Source organism: Bos indicus, chromosome 11, assembly GCF_029378745.1.
Source record: "Bos indicus isolate NIAB-ARS_2022 breed Sahiwal x Tharparkar chromosome 11, NIAB-ARS_B.indTharparkar_mat_pri_1.0, whole genome shotgun sequence".
Lineage (NCBI taxonomy): Eukaryota > Metazoa > Chordata > Mammalia > Artiodactyla > Bovidae > Bos > Bos indicus.
In genome coordinates, this window is record NC_091770.1 from 4,781,029 (window position 1) to 4,797,218 (window position 16,190).

The 16,190-nt window shown below is 40.4% G+C and overlaps 1 protein-coding gene across 8 annotated transcripts in view; it reads right to left on the reverse strand.

Annotated features, from left to right (window-relative positions):
• The window catches only part of AFF3 (ALF transcription elongation factor 3), a 632,364-nt gene that overhangs the window by 187,252 nt on the left and 428,922 nt on the right, over nt 1-16,190 (reverse strand). For all 8 annotated transcript variants that reach the window (XM_070798074.1, XM_070798072.1, XM_019969793.2 and 5 more), the window contains one exon: nt 6,060-6,111. In XM_070798074.1, coding sequence (XP_070654175.1) covers nt 6,060-6,111 — 52 coding nt within the window. The remainder of the gene's footprint in view (nt 1-6,059; nt 6,112-16,190) is intronic.

Here is a 16,190-nt window from a genome sequence, read left to right on the forward strand (position 1 = left end):
ACATTTATTTATCTTCTTTTTTTTTGGTCTTTCAGTACTTTAACAATGTCTTTGCTTGTATTCCAGCCTCTGTACTCTGTGGTAGGAATCCTTTGGTTAACTGCATCACTGATACCTTAAACATAATATGTCATTTTTCTCTAGCAATGTTTAAGATTTTCAAGATCTCTTTAATTCAGGTTTCAGCAATTTTACTATAATCTTTCAAGATGTGGTTTTACTTTTCTTTATCCTGTTTAGGATTTGTTGGGAGAAGGAAATGGCAACCCAGTCCAGTATTCTTGCCTAGAGAATCCTGTGGACAGAGAAACCTGGTGGGTTCGTGTCCATAGGGTCTCACAGAGTCAGACATGACCGAAGTGACTTAGCATGCATACGTGCATCGGAGAAGGAAACGGCAACCCACTCCAGTGTTCTTGCCTGGAGAATCCCAGGGACAGAGGAGCCTGGTGGGCTGCCATCTATGGGGTTGCACAGAGTCGGACACGACTGAAGCGACTTAGCAGCAGCAGCAGGATTTGTTGAGCTTCATGTAAGTTAAGGTTTTCAGCCAGTTTAGGAAAGTTTCAGCTATTAGTTCTTCAAATATTTTTTCTGATCTACTTCTCTGTCCTCTCCTCTGGGACCCCAATTACATGTATATTATACTGCTTGATATTGTCCTATAATTCACTGAGGTTCTGCTCATTGTTTTTAATCTTCATTCTCATTGTTCTTCATATTAGATAATGTTTACTGATCTGAAGTTTATTTACCAATTATTTCATCATTTCCATTTTTCACTTAAGATTATCCAATTACATTTTCATTTCAAACATGTTACTTTTCAGTTCCAGAATTTTCATTTGGTTTGTCTTAATCATTTCCATTTCCCTGCTGAGAGTCCTCTTCTTTCACTTACTATGACCATGTTTTTGTTTATGTTCTTGAACATATTTTAATATCTGTTTTAAAGTTATTGTCTGAAAATACCAACATTTAGGTTACTTTTTTTTCTTGATTATGGATAACAATTTCCTATTCCTACACATATTCTTTAATTTTTGGTTAGGCAATAAATATTTTGAATGGTATGTTATAGAGGCTTTAGATTCTGTTTTATACCTTTAGAGTATTAATATTTTTGTTCTTTCAGACAAATCACTAGCTGAACTTGTGAATACTTAGGATTGCATTTTGTTAAGGGCTCTACTTTGGTTATGCCCTTAAGTTTTAGGGTGAATCCTTTATTCTTAAAGGCAAGGCCTTTCTGAGGTTTCAGGCAAAAACCCAAGCGTTTGCCAAGTGTTTGTAATGATTTACATTACATTCCCTACAACTTGGGTGAGATTCAAATGCCATACTCTATAGGCAGTCGTAGGCAGTAGACAGATGTTGACATCTCTGCTCAGCTTTTCAGTGATTCAGTTATCGTTTTCCACTGGGCTCATTGGCCTTTCCCCATACATATGCAGTTTAGAAGTCATTCAAGCATGACAGGGAATTTAAACACAGAAGTGGAACTCTCTTCTGTATGGCTGACTTCTCTCTGGAATTTCCTCCCTTAAATCCCAGCCACCCTGGCAGCCTTGAACTCCATCTTCAGCCACTTCAAGATAATATGAGTATGGCCTTGAATTGCAGTTGTTCTTTATGGAATGTGGAGTGCCCTCAGAGGAGAAGCTGTATAAATGTAGATCTCATGCATTCCAATTTCTTTCTTTCAAGGGTCAAACTGCCAACATTTTCTGCCTTTTCGCGATCAGACTCTAGTGTCTTCAAATTTTAAGTTCTGTTTTTTTAAGAATATTTCATCTGGAGTTTTCCAATAGTTATCAGGAGGAGAGTTAATCCAACATAAGCTTCTCTATCACTGAGAAGACTGGCATTCTATCACAAAAATTTTAATTTGTGTGTGCGCTAAGAATAAACTGTAAAAAGATATAAAAAACTCTCATCTTTATGAATACTCAGAAAACCATTCAATAATATATCCTGAAGGGATCCTCAGGTGTTATCCAGACTACTCTATCCTATAAGGCAATCCCTGTACAGTGACGTATCATGCATTATGATTAACCTCCTGCTTTTACTTGTTTCAGTAGGTAATGTTTACTGAAGTAATGTTAATTACTAATGTTTCAGTAATGACTCCATACAAGTATATACTGCAAAATGATCACGACAGTAAATCTAGTTGACATCTATTACCACACATAGTTACACTTTTTTGTGTGTGTGATGAGAGCTTTTAAGATTTACTCTTAGCAACTTGCATATATTTAATACAGGATTATCAACTATAGTCACCATGATTTACGTTACATTCCCAGGGCTTTTTTATTTTATAACTAGAAGTTTGTACGTTTTGACCACCTTCACTCAAAATGAAGTGAAGATGGTCACCTCCTCACCCCCAGCCTCTGGAGGCTACTAATCTGTTCTTGGTATCAATGAGCACTCTCTCTCTCTCTCTCTTTTTTAAAGATTCTACATACAAGTGAGGTTATATGGTATTTGTTTTTCTGTTGGATTTATTTCACTTAGCATCATGCCCTCAAGGTCTATCTGTGTTGTCACAAGTAGCAGGATATCCCTCTGTTTAAAGCTGAATAATGTTCCATTGTGTACATATACCACATTTTCTTTATCCATTCATCCATCAATGAACACTTAGGTTGCTTCCATGTCTTGGCCATCACAAATAATGCTAATCTCCAGCTCAGTTGGTAAAAAATCTGCCTGCAAGGCAGGAGACCTGGGTTTGATTCCTGGGTCAGGAAGATCCCCTGGAGAAGGAAATGGCAACTCACTCCAGTATTCTTGCCTGGAGAATCCCATGGACAGGAGTCTGGCAGGGTACAGTCCATGGGGTTATAAGAGTCAGACATGACTTTGCAACTAAACCACCTCACTTTTAAGAGAGGCCAGTGAGGAAAGATGTTTCCTTGGAAAATGAGCTGTATGGAGACTCAATTTTATACTAAAGTTTAAATCCATAAAATGCCTTTAAATAACTCACAGTTCATGGAACTCTAGAGACAAAGGGATGTAGAGGCATCTTGGAAGTTGACATTTTCCCACCAAACCACAAATGTGGAAGATGTATCTTCCCCAGTGCCTGTGTGTATGTTATTGACAGTTTTCTTTGCTCTGCTTCACCCCTTCAGTTCCCGTGGAGTTCATAATTTTGGTCTGTTTTATCAGGTTATCTCGGGCTTCCCTGGTGGCTCAGATGGTAAAGAATCTCCCTGCAATGCAGGAGACCTGGGTTCAATCCCTGGGTGGGGAAGATCCCTTGGAGGAGGGCATGGCAACTCACTCTAGTATTCTTGCCTAGAAAATTCCATGAACAGAGGAGCCTGGTGGGTGTCACACAGGGTCGGACATGACTAAAGTGACTTAGCAGATACACATCAGGTCCTCTCAGCTTGTTCCATGTCCTGGCATCCATACACTCTGATTCTGCTGAACTGGCTTCTGAATCATTATGATTATCCTGACCCTTAATGCTGAGTATCCTCTCAAAATCCACATGTTGAAGTCCTAACTTCCAGTACTCCAGAATGTGATTTTATGTGGAGACAGGGTCTTCACCAGGGTAATGACATTAAAATGAAATCATTAGGGTGGGTCAAAACCCAACATAACTAGTATTTTTTATAAAAAGGGGAAATATGGACACAGAGACAGGCATAGGAGGAAGATGATGTGAAGAAACACAGGGAGATGTTTATCTACAGAACAATGAACAAGACCTAGAAAAAGATCCTTCCTTCATAGTAGAAACAAATCCTAATGATAATATTGGGTTTCTAGCTTCCAGAACTCAGATAATAAATTTCTCTTGTTCACGGGACCCAGTCTGTGCTATATTGTTACGGAAGCCCTAGCAAACTAATATGCTTACCATCTAACAAATAAATAGATCCCCGTTTTTCTACTTGGTTTGACTTATGACTTTGTTTTGTCTCCTAAGATCCACTCACTCCCTCATCATGGTAAATGGCCAAAAAAAGCAAAATATCCTAAGATTTGTGTCCTAGTTTTATCACTCAAATTGAATGACTTTTCTGATCCTTAGAGTCCTTATATGAAAAATAAGGATACTATCCCTGCCTTACTTATCTGTCTACATAGATAAAGCTCAGATAGGGTATCACACAGAGACTGTAAATCTCTACCCAAGTTAAGGCAGCCTGAGTTCCTGCTCTTTATTCGTAATAAGCTATTCCTCTTGCCTAATCATAACAGGAACACTGCTAGAGGGCTCTTTGAGAGGATCAAGCTCAGAAGTCTCCACTTTTAATACAGGTCCAACCTCAGACTTGATTTCTGCTATTTCTAGTTCAAGAGGCAGGATGTGAGCAGATGAATAAGGAACTGCTTTGTTCAGGAATGTGGGGTCATGCTTCAAGCTTTCACTATTCACAAATCTCTGGAGGGTTTTAAAGTAACTTCTCAGACAACATATTGATTTTGTTAAGGTAATGAGTTATAGAAACTAAGGCTTTTCAGAAACGTATAAGGGAAGGAGAGCTTTAGTGGCACATCAAACTGTATTAACAAAATTTGAGTCTATTGAATGTGATTTTTCTTTTTCGGTTGTTCTGTGAGGTTTGTGGGATCTTAGTTGCCCAACCAGGAGCTGAACCTGGGCTCTGGGCAGTGAAAGTATGGTGTCTTACCCGCTGGACAGCCAGGGAATTCCCATTGTATGTGATTTTAAATTTGAAAAAATTAAATGTAGGATGCTAGCTGCTTTCCAACATATTTTGTATGCTTTTAAAATGATTTTGTTGAAAAATGGTTACTTCTATAATAATTAACACTTTTATAAAATTAATTATAAAAATAAAACTTACTCTCAAATAGTTAATATTTTAGTTGCGTAAATTCTTCTCTAGTCTCAAACGTTGCTCGAAAGAACTAAATCTTTAAAAGTGACTCTACCCTTTTCAGTTCTCTAGAATGCCTCCAGATGGCATTAAAACCCTTTTCCTATTTTATATAGTAAAAAATTTAAAAATTAGTAATACTTTAACAATTTGAAACCAGTCACAATCATTATATCATTAGAAATCATGATAATAGAACCACTTACAACTTTTAGGATAATATCTTAAGAAAGACCAGCAAATAATCACAATCTTTATGAAATAAATAGTCATCCTATGCAAGCCAAAGACTCTTCCTAGACTGAGAAACACATCTTGGACAAATACACTCAATAATGTTATATCACAAGCTGTCATTTCTGATGGCTAGAAAGCACTTTAAATGCTTAGTAAGAAGAGCACTGGTCCAAATATAGATATATCCACAAAACTGTCTTATAATAAGAAATCACATTTAACTCTTCAGAAATGATAAAAACAATGATTTTTAAGGAAAAAACCTGTTATTAATTCCTATTCAGCCAAAATAATTTGTTAGCGCGTAAGTTATGTAAACTTTGGCACATAAACTGGGCATCAAATTAATCATCCGAACGTTTTTCGATTGCTTGAGTATTGAGAGGAGAAAGACGAAATGTGGAATGAAGAATGTGCTTAAAAAGAGCCCTTTGTTATCTCTTTACAACTGCGTTTGTAAACTCAAAAAATGAATAATCCCTTCATGGTCCAGAGATGTCTATAACTGTATATTTCACATAATTCAGAGGTGAGTTGCAAAGGGCAGGCCTTAAAATGACACTGGTACTTCCCAGGTGTGTAGGACAGACGATCTCCCAGCATGTGAGAAACGCTCTCCAATTATCTATGACAGTGATAGGCATTGCTGAGCAAGGTCCAAAAGCTCTCCTCCCTTCCTCCGCCCCATAATACCATCAAATCTCATTACATCTATCTGTACATTATAAAGAGGAGCCTTGTGTTTTCAAGATTACTCTTACTGGGCTAAAGCATTAGAAAGACCTCAAATGCAACTGCATGCAAAAGCATTTAAGCAGACATTATCATGAGAAAGAGAACCACAGACTTCCTTCCATTATTATTATTACTATAACAAGATATTTGTGCTATTTTGTATTATAAGCGTATTAAAGAACTCGGGATAGAAACAGGAAAGAGACTTACGATGTGTTCGATGTGCCATTGTCTGGACTCTCCGGCTCGGCATCACCTTTCTCTTAAAAAAGGAAGCAGAAAAAAAAAAAAAAATCAACATGTGAGTGTTACAGCCTTTAAGATTTAAGAGAGATTCAATATTAACAATCATTCAAAATGTGCAGCAGGAGGCTTTTAAAACATCTTTTTATTGTCCAAGAACTGGATTTGCAAAATAGTTTCTTCTCTGTAATACAATTGCCCGGGCACGGATCTATGAATAGGTACGAAGGAGCTGTTTGCAAACAACCAAAGGCTCAGAGTGGAGACCCTGCCAAAAGATAAATATCTTACAGATGGAACCTGTTTTCTTCCCCTTCATTTTACAGAAAATTTAAGGAAATAAACCCCATTAGCATTCTAGATGCAAGGCACTTTGATACTTTCTGCCATGTGTATCCTCAGTCACTTCAGTTGTGTCTGACTCTTCCTGACCCTGTGGCTCCTCTGTCCATGGGATTCTCCAGGCAAGAATACTGGAGTCGGTTGCCATGCCCTCGTCTGGGGGATCTTCCTCAACCAGGGATTGAACCTGAGTCTCTTGTGTCTCCTGCATAGGCAGGCGGGTTCTTTACCACCAGCGCCACGTGGGATGGTGGTGTCTAGTTTGTGTTTAGCCCTAACACAAGCTAAACCAGGTGTGCAGCATCAGAGCTTGGACAAGAGGATTGAACACAACACTGAGGCTGCACCCCAGCTTACAAGATCCCCAAGAATGACACTCCATAGAGAGCCCTGGCAGCAGATTCTGGGGTCACCCTGTTAACGCAGAATAAGATGCAAATCAGCAATCCTTCCTGACCATCTGAGAGGCTAGTTAAGCAACATTTCTGCCGTATGTGGTCAAGGATTGGATGGGTCCATTTTTTGGAGTTTTAAAGGGCAAATTCCTCTCACAGTAGATATAATTCTTAGATCCTCAACCACTGCTGGCTTGAAACTATACATCCTCATATTACAAGGCACTTCTTTTTATTTCCTTGAGGCTAGGAGATAGAAGGGCTTCCCAGGTGGCTCAGTGGTGAAGAATCCATCTGCTAAGCAGGAGACAAGGATTCGATACCAGATTCCCTGGAGCAGAAAATGGCAACCCCCTCCAGTATTCTTGCCTGGTCAATTTCACGGACAGAGGAACCTGGTGGGCTATAGTCCATGGGGTCACAGAGTTGGACACAACTGAGCGACTAAACAACAAGAGAGGAGACAGAAGGGTCACGCCTGCCACTGTGAGTTAGCTCTGGCTATTGGGGTCGCACAGAGTCAGACACGACTGAAGTGGCTTAGCATAGCATAGCATAGCATGCTGGCTATGCATTGCTGATAGTTTAACAAACCCCAGAGAAGATTATGAGTTGCAAGAGATGGGACTGAAGGTGGCGACTTGCTTTAGTTTGCTATTTCAAGTCAGGCCTGGAGACCTCGTAGAATCCCTCAGTCTATCATTAAGGGCCTCAGGTTTATGTCCTGTACCAAGCCCCTTTTTGACACCTGGGCTCAGGAATGACCTCCTAAATCACATGACGAACACACTGCAAAGATGCGGTCCACGCTGAACTCAAAAGTAAACTTCTTTTTTCCTTGTAGGAAATGAAACAGTTGTGAGAGACAGAAGACCATTCTATATGGCCCACACATCTATCTCAGGTGTGACCGCGCTAATGAGCACCCACATATTGCCTGGAGTGCCCATGAAGGGCAGCTGCCTTGTAAAAAAGTCACAACACCTGTTTTAACTGCCTCAGCAGCAAACCCTGATCAGACAGAGCCCCCAAACACAGGAAATCACAGTGAAGTAAAAGTAGAGACAGCAAATTAATAAACTTTGAAGCTCATATTTCCATATCATATTTTGTCTTCCAGGCCAGACCTGTTGTGAACTCATTGAGAGACAGGCAAGACCTTGTCAGCTACTTTCATGTGAGAAAATAACCTAATTTAGTAGTTTCCAGAATTACTTTCCAATAAGTAACCACAATCCCTGCCAGAATCCCCAAATACAGAGTCACAGTAGCTGCATTACCTAAGACAGGTAAAGACAATGAGCTGCTCTTCTTGTTCAGTTGTGTCCGACTCTCTGTGACCCCCATAGACTGCAGCCCGCCAGACTCCTCTGTCCTTACCAAGATTGCTGGGTGAAACATCAACAGCCTCAGATATGCAGATGATGCCAGCTTAATGACAGAAAGTGAAGAGGAACTAGAGATCCTCTGGATGAGGATAAAAGAGGAGACTGAAAACGCTGGCTTAAAACTCAACATGAAAAAGACAACTAGACAGAGGTTTAAGTTTTCTTAAATACAGTGAGTTTCCCCCCTTTGTTTGGAGAAACCGGTTATGTTTCCTGGTCTGCAGCCACCAGAAGTCACCCCACATCTCATCATCATCAGGAGCGTGAACAGCAGGCAACAGTAAACATTTCTGAACAACTTATGTCCAAAAAAAAAATCAACACGCTATATAAAGACATTATTTGGATGCTTGAATAAACATGTTTTACCTTGATCAACAATGCTGCCAGATAACCCGCGGGCTGGGGGACAGAGGCCTTACTGCACCTGGGGTCTGGGGGCTGTGGGGATTGGGGGCTGGATCAGCGCAGGCGCAAAGCTGCAGCTGATTACCTCTGCTCTTAGCAGCACTTATGTTGTGGCGACGGGGAAAACAGAACAGTTTCTGGCAAACAGGAAGGATGCAACAGGGCCAAATGAGGCATTTGTGAACAGTCTGGGAGTGAATGCTCTCAGCTGATCATGAATTAACCTTTCTGGGGGAAAAGTAAGCTCAGGATAAGGTCAGGAATTAAAACTATGTCTGTTCATCGGAAAAAACGAAACAAAATTCTCCCCCAATATCTGGAAATTTTAGGTGATGCAATTTCTGAAGTTAACTTGAAATGTCTAAGTGTATAAGCCAGGAAGAATCATAGGCTCTTTATCAGGACCCAAGGGAAAAATGATGAATGTAAGCCAGAAAAAGTGCTCAGGAAGATACTGAAAAGTTGGGTGCTCAGGAGATGTTTCCTTGCTACCACCAAACAGGACTACTGGGGGTCGTTCTGACTATTTCAGCTGATTTCACAATAGATTCCACATTGCTGTCCTTTGGAAGGGACCTGAATCGATCTTTTGAAGACACTGGGCATAAGAGACGAACTCAGGTGCACCATGGTCATCTTGATGAGGAAATATAATTACGGACAGGCAGAGAGAAAAATGAGCCATAGAAAGAAAAATTACACACACACACACGTATGTGTATACATATTTATACTCACACATGTATGTGTATATATATTTATACTCACACATGTAAATAGATATGTACACGTATATCTATGTTATTTGTGTTTTTTCTTTTTAAATTTCTTTTTAACTTTTTATTTTATGTTGGAGTATAGTTGACTCATTGGAAAAGACTCTGATGCTGGGAGGGATTGGGGGCAGGAGGAGAAGGGGACGACAGAGGATGAGATGGCTGGATGGCATCACTGACTCGATGGACATGAGTCTGAGTGAACTCCGGGAGTTGGTGATGGACAGGGAGGCCTGGCGTGCTGTGATTCACGGGGTCACAAAGAGTTGGACACGACTGAGCGACTGAACTGAACTGAACTGATAGCTGATTAACAATGTTGTGTTAGTTTCAGGTGTACAGCAAAGGGATTCAATTATACAGATACATGTATCTGAAGCTGAAACTCTGGCCACCTGATGCGAAGAGCTGACTCATTGGAAAAGCCCTGGATGCTGGGAAAGATTGAGGGCAGGAGGAGAAGTGAGTGATAGAGGATGAGATGGTCGGATGGTATCACCAACTCAACAGACATGAGTTTGAGCAAACTGTGGGAGACAGTGAAGGACAGGGAAGCCTGGCATGCTGCAGTCCATGGCAAGGCAAAGAGTTGAACACGACTTAGCGAGTGAACAAAAGCATTCTTTCTATGATTCTTTTCCCGTTTAGGTTGTTACATAATGTTGAGTATAGAGCTCTCTGTGCTATACACTAGGCTCTTGCTGGTGATCCGTTTTAAATATAGCAATGTGTCCATGTTAATCTCATATGTGTTCTTTCAGCTTGACGCTCCAAGCCTTCCACAGGACCACGCACATATTACACACTCAGTATATGTCTGCTGTCTGATGACCTTTCGTTACTGCAGAATCCCACGCGATAGTGGGAAAGAGGAAATGGTGTATGAGCACGTTCCACTGAGATGGATACAGAATCTGACGTAGGAAAGTTTCGAGGCTCCAACAGGCCACTTAAAAAGTTACAGTAGCTACATGTTCAGAGAAGGCAATGGCACCCCATTCCAGTACTTTTGCCTAGAAAATCCCATGCACGGAGGAGCCTGGTAGGCTGCAGTCCACGGGGTCGCTAGAGTCGGACACGACTGAACGACTTCACTTTCACGCATTGGAGAAGGAAATGGCAACCCACTCCAGTGTTCTTGCCTGGAGAATCCCAGGGACAGGAAGCCTGGTGGGCTGCCGTCTATGGGGTTGCACAGAGTCAGACATGACTGAAGCGACTTAGCAGCAGCAGCAGCAGATACATATTTAATCCAATAAATGTACCAAGGGCTTATATGGTGTGTACTCTGTCTGGAAAGATGCTATGTTATGCTAAGTCACTTCAGTCGTGTCCGACTCCGTGTGACCCCATAGACAGCAGCCCACCAGGCTCCCCCGTCCCTGGGATTCTCCAGGCAAGAACACTGGAGTGGGTTGCCATTTCCTTCTCCAGTGCATGAAAGTGAAAAGTGAAAGTGAAGTCGCTCAGTCGTGTCGGACTCTTAGCGACCCCATGGACTGCAGCCTACCAGGCTCCTCCGTCCATGGGATTTTCCAGGCAAGAGTACCGGAGTGGGGTGCCATTGCCTTCTAGATAATGTCTAATTTAACTGAATGACTGCACGACTGGAGTACTGCACTCTACATAAGTTGTACTGTGAAAAGGAAATCAAAATAGACCTGGGCTGCATTCTGCTTGGAAGGAAACTGATGCTATACTACAACATTTCTTTATAGTAAAAGTAATCTGTGCTCATGGTAACAACCATTATGACACTTATTTTTAGATAAATCAACTTCAGAGACTACATAATAATTTCTAATATGAAAAATGAGAGAAGATATTTAATACACTATGACCACCTCCCTTCTTACCACTGTTGCCAGTTCTTTAACTACTTTTAATGTCTGTGCTGTGCTTAGTCACTCAGTCGTGTCTGACTTTTTGTGACCCCCATGGACTGTAGCTTGCCAGGCTCCTATGTCCATGGGCATTCTCCAGGCATGAATCTTGGAGGGGATTGCCATGACCTCCTCCAGGGGATCTTCTGAACCCAGGGATCAAACCCACATCTCCTGTATTGCTTTACCATCTGAGCCATGAGGGAAGCCCTTTTAATGTCTGAGTGAAGTTGCTCAGTCGTGTCCGACTCTTTGCGACCCCATGGACTGTAGCCTACCAGGCTCCTCTGTCCATGGTATTTTCCAGGCAATAGTCCTGGAGTGGATTGCCATTTCCTCCTCCAGGGGATCTTCCCAACCCAGGGATCGAACCCAGGTCTCCCGCATTGTAGACAGATGCTTTACCGTCTGAGCCACCAGGGAAGTCTTTAATGTCTAGTGGGTATTTCAACTATAAATAAATTTAATCCTCTATTTTTTGATTAATCAACTTCTGACAGTACCTTTTCTTTTATACTATGTGAAGTGAAGAAGCCCCCCATTTATGCTTCCCTCCTGCTCTCCCCTCCCTCTATCAATCCTACTCTGCACAGCTATATCTTTCTTCCTGCATAGCCGAGATTTAAAATATTTATACTCTGTTCAGTAATTATTGAGTCATCTCATTAATATTAATTTAATTAATAATTTAATTTTGGGAAGTACCTATAGGCCACTGAGAAAAATTATATATGAATAATGGAATTTACAATATTGTAACAATATAAATATAATCTCTAAGAAACAGTAGAAAGACTGGACCTGTGTAGAGGGACTGCCACTAAACTTGAATGAAGACAAGGGTTCCCAGCATTTACGTCAAATGGATTCTCATTCTTATATCTCACTGTGGCATAGATTAATCTGTCTCAGACAAAGGCTATGCTTTTCCTAGAAAGAAGTTCAATAAAGCATGCATGTAATGTGTGTAAAAATGTGTGTGTGTGTGTGTATATACATAGGCTTCCTGGGTGGTGCTAGTGGTAAAGAACAAACCTTCCAATCCTGGGTCAGGAAGATCCCCTGGAGGAGGGCATGGCAACCCACTCCTGTACTCTTGCCTGGGAAATCCCATGGACAGAGGAACCTGGTGGGCTACAGTCCATGGAGTTGCAAAGAGTCGGACACAACTGAAGCGACTGAACACACACACACACACACACACACACACACACACACACAGTTTTTAAAAAGCAAATTAGGTTAATTGTGAAAACACCTTGCAAGCCCAGAAATGGGACACTGACAAATAAATAACCCAGAATCCTCTTAGGCCTGCATCCTATTGAGTTCCAATTAGCAAGTAATGGAATCTTGTATTAATCTTCCATCTTTTCTTGATAGTTTTGGCTGCCCTGTATTTATTTGTAAACAAAATAGTCTTCAGTTTTTCCTGATTTTAAATTTCACATCAATGGACTCGTACTGTATGCATTCTTCTGGAACTTACTTCTGTCATTCAGTAGTATGGTTTTTAGATTCAGCCAACATGATGCACCTAGCTTTGGTTCATTCATCCTCACTGCTGTGCAGCATCCCCTTATTTAGTTCAGCTCAGTCGCTCAGTCGTGTCTGACTCTTTGCAACCCCATGGACTGCAGCACGCCAGGCTTCCCTGTCCATTACCAACTCCTGGAGCTTACTCAAACTCATGTCCATCGAGCTGGTGATGCCATCCAACCATCTCATCCTCTGTTGTCCCCTTCTCCTCCTGCCTTCAATCTTTCCCAGCATCAGGGTCTTTTCCAGTGAGTCAGTTCTTCGCATCAGGTGGCCAAAATATTGGAGTTTCAACTTCAGCACCAGTCCTTCCAATGAATATTTGGGACATCTTTTAGGATGTACTGGTTGGATCTCCTTGCAGTCCAAGGGACTCTCAAGAGTCTTCTCCAACACCACAGTTCAAAAGCATCAATAAAAACCTTCTATTTTCCTATATTTGACATTTTCTTTTGGTGTTTTACTTAAGAAATACATCAGAAAGATGTTCTCTATACCCTTTTGAAAGTGTATAATTTTACTTGTCACATTTAGGTCTTTTACAAATACCTGGAATAGTTTCTGTGTATGATGTGAGGTAGGAGTTAACTTCCTTTTTCTCCCTATAGATTACCAGTTATGTTGGCACTATCTATTAAGAAGCCATTCTTTCTCCATTGATCTATATTGTTAGCTCTGACATGAATCTAGTTTTCATATATCTGTGGGTCTGTTTCCTCTATACCGTTTCACCGCTCAATTTGCCTAGTATTATCTTCATTACTTAGTTTTGTTGTTCAGTCGCCAAGTCACGTCCTACTCTTTGCAACCCCATGGACTGCAGCACGCCAGGCCTCCCTGTCCCTTACCATCTTATTACTCAGCTAAAATATTCATTCATTCATAATATTGGTAACACAAGCCTTCAGCCTCACTCTTCTTCAAGAATATGAGCTATGTATTTTTGGTCCTTTGTAATATCAAATAAATGTGAGAATCAACTTTGTCAGTTTCCACATACAGAAAAACGAAGTTATAATTTCATTGTCTCCTGGTTCCCACAGCTGCTGTCAAAAGTCAACTGGAAGTTTAACTGTTGCTTCCTTATTAAATGGTATTTTAAGAATTTTTCTTTATGTATATGGTTTGCAGTTTAACTATTATGTGTCTAGTGTGGACTTATTTTTCTTTATCCTGCTTAATATTCATTGGATTTCTTGAATCTGCAAGGTAGAGTCTTTCAATTGTGGAAAAATTTCAGCCATCATCTCCTTTAACATTCCCTCTTCTTCCTTATCTTTTTCTGGAATTCTAGTTAAATATATGTTAGACCTTCTTGCTGTATATCCCAGGTTTTTAAACTTCTTTTCTCAATTGCATTCTAGGTAATTTCTTAAGTTCAATTTCCTGCTTCATTACTTTTTCTTCACCTATATCTAAACTACAGTTAAACCTAACCAAAGAAATTTTAATTTCTGTAGAGGTTCTGATTAGTATACTTTTAAATACCATATTTTCAATTTTCTCATTTTTGAAAATTAACATAAACATTCTTACTTTATGTTCTGAGCTTGGTAATTCCAGCATCTGAAGTCCTTGGAGGTCTCTTTAATTCTTGGCTGTGTGTTGTTTTTCCTTGCTTTTGTTCAAGGTCTCTTGTTTTATTGTACGTAAATATTTTTGATAATAAGTGCTCATTTCCCTAGGGATTCTCATTCTATTATTATTTGTTCTTCTCTATTTTCTTTGTTTTCTTTTTGTGGTATATTCTACATAGCCAGATTTGATCTTTCTGTAATGACTAATCTTAACGTGCCTTAATTTCCTTTCATATTTTTCATCTCTTTTGCTTTATATTCAGAAAAAAAATGTTTTCAACCTTATATTCTAGACTTCAGCTATTATCCATCATTTCTATTAAATTTAAAAGTTTTGTCAACTTTATTTTTGATTCTCAAGCACTCATTTGTTCTATAACTGCTTCTTTTTCATACCAATCTGTTCTTTTTATTTGATGCAAATAATTTCAATTGCTTCTAAAGACTGCAGTCACATTTGAAATTTTTTTCTTCTGTTTCTTGAATTAAGTAGATTTCCTCTGGGTCAGTGTTTTTCTTTGTTGCTCAAGGTTATGTATTCACCTTTTTGAATGTGAATTCAAACTGGTTAAAAAGGTACTGGTGTGGATTTTCTGTATTAGTATATTGATCCATCTTGCTAACATATGTTTCCCTTGTAGGGAGGGGCTGATTTACAGCTTTTTCTAAGTGGACAGAGTAAGTTAATTAAGAGTTCAGGAGAGAAGAACTCTCAAGACAAGCTGGGAATCCTGACTGTCCTCTGAACCCCCAGCAAAAATAGGAAGTAGTTTATTTTGGGTGTACAGCATTTTGGTTTATTTCCCTCTTGAGAAAAACTGATTTTTCTTCCACCAACCTTAGATGTTGGAGAAGACTCTTGAGAGTCCCTTGGACTGCAAGGAGACCATACCAGTCAATCTTAAAGGAAATCAGTCCCAAATATTCACTGGAAGAACTGATGCTGAAGCTGAAACTCCAATACTTTGGCCACCTGATGTGAAGAACTGACTCATTTGAAAAGACCCTGATGCTGGGAAAGATTGAAGGCAGGAGGAGAAGGGGATGACAGAGGATCAGATGGTTGGATGGCATCAGTGACCTGATGGACATGAGTTTGAGCAAGCTCCAGGAGTTGGTGATGGACAGGGAAGCCTGGCATGCTGCAGTCCACGGGGTCCAAAGATTCAGACACGACTGAGTGACTGATCTGAACCATAGATGTCTATTTTTAAGGTTTGGTATTATCTCAGAATCTACTCTGCTTCTCTCTTAGATGCATGTATGTGCCTGTGCTTAGTCACTCAGTCGTGACCAACTTTTTGTGACCCTACGGACTGTAGCCTGCCAGACTACTCTGTCCATGGGATTCTCCAGGCAAGAATACTGGGGTGTGAGGTACCATTTCACACCAGTCAGAATGGCTGCGATCCAAAAGTCTACAAATAATAAATGCTGGCGAGGGTGTGGAGAAAAGGGAACCCTCTTACACTGTTGGTGGGAATGCAAACTAGTACAGCCACTATGGAGAACAGTGTGGAGATTCCTTAAAAAACTGGAAATAGAACTGCCTTATGATCCAGCAATCCCACTGCTGGGCATACACACTGAGGAAACCAGAAGGGAAAGAGACACGTGTACCCCAATGTTCATCGCAGCACTGTTTATAATAGCCAGGACATGGAAGCAACCTAGATGCCCATCAGCAGATGAATGGATAAGAAAGCTGTGGTACATATACACAATGGAGTATTACTCAGCCATTAAAAAGAATACATTTGAATCAGTTCTAATGAGGTGGATGAAACTGG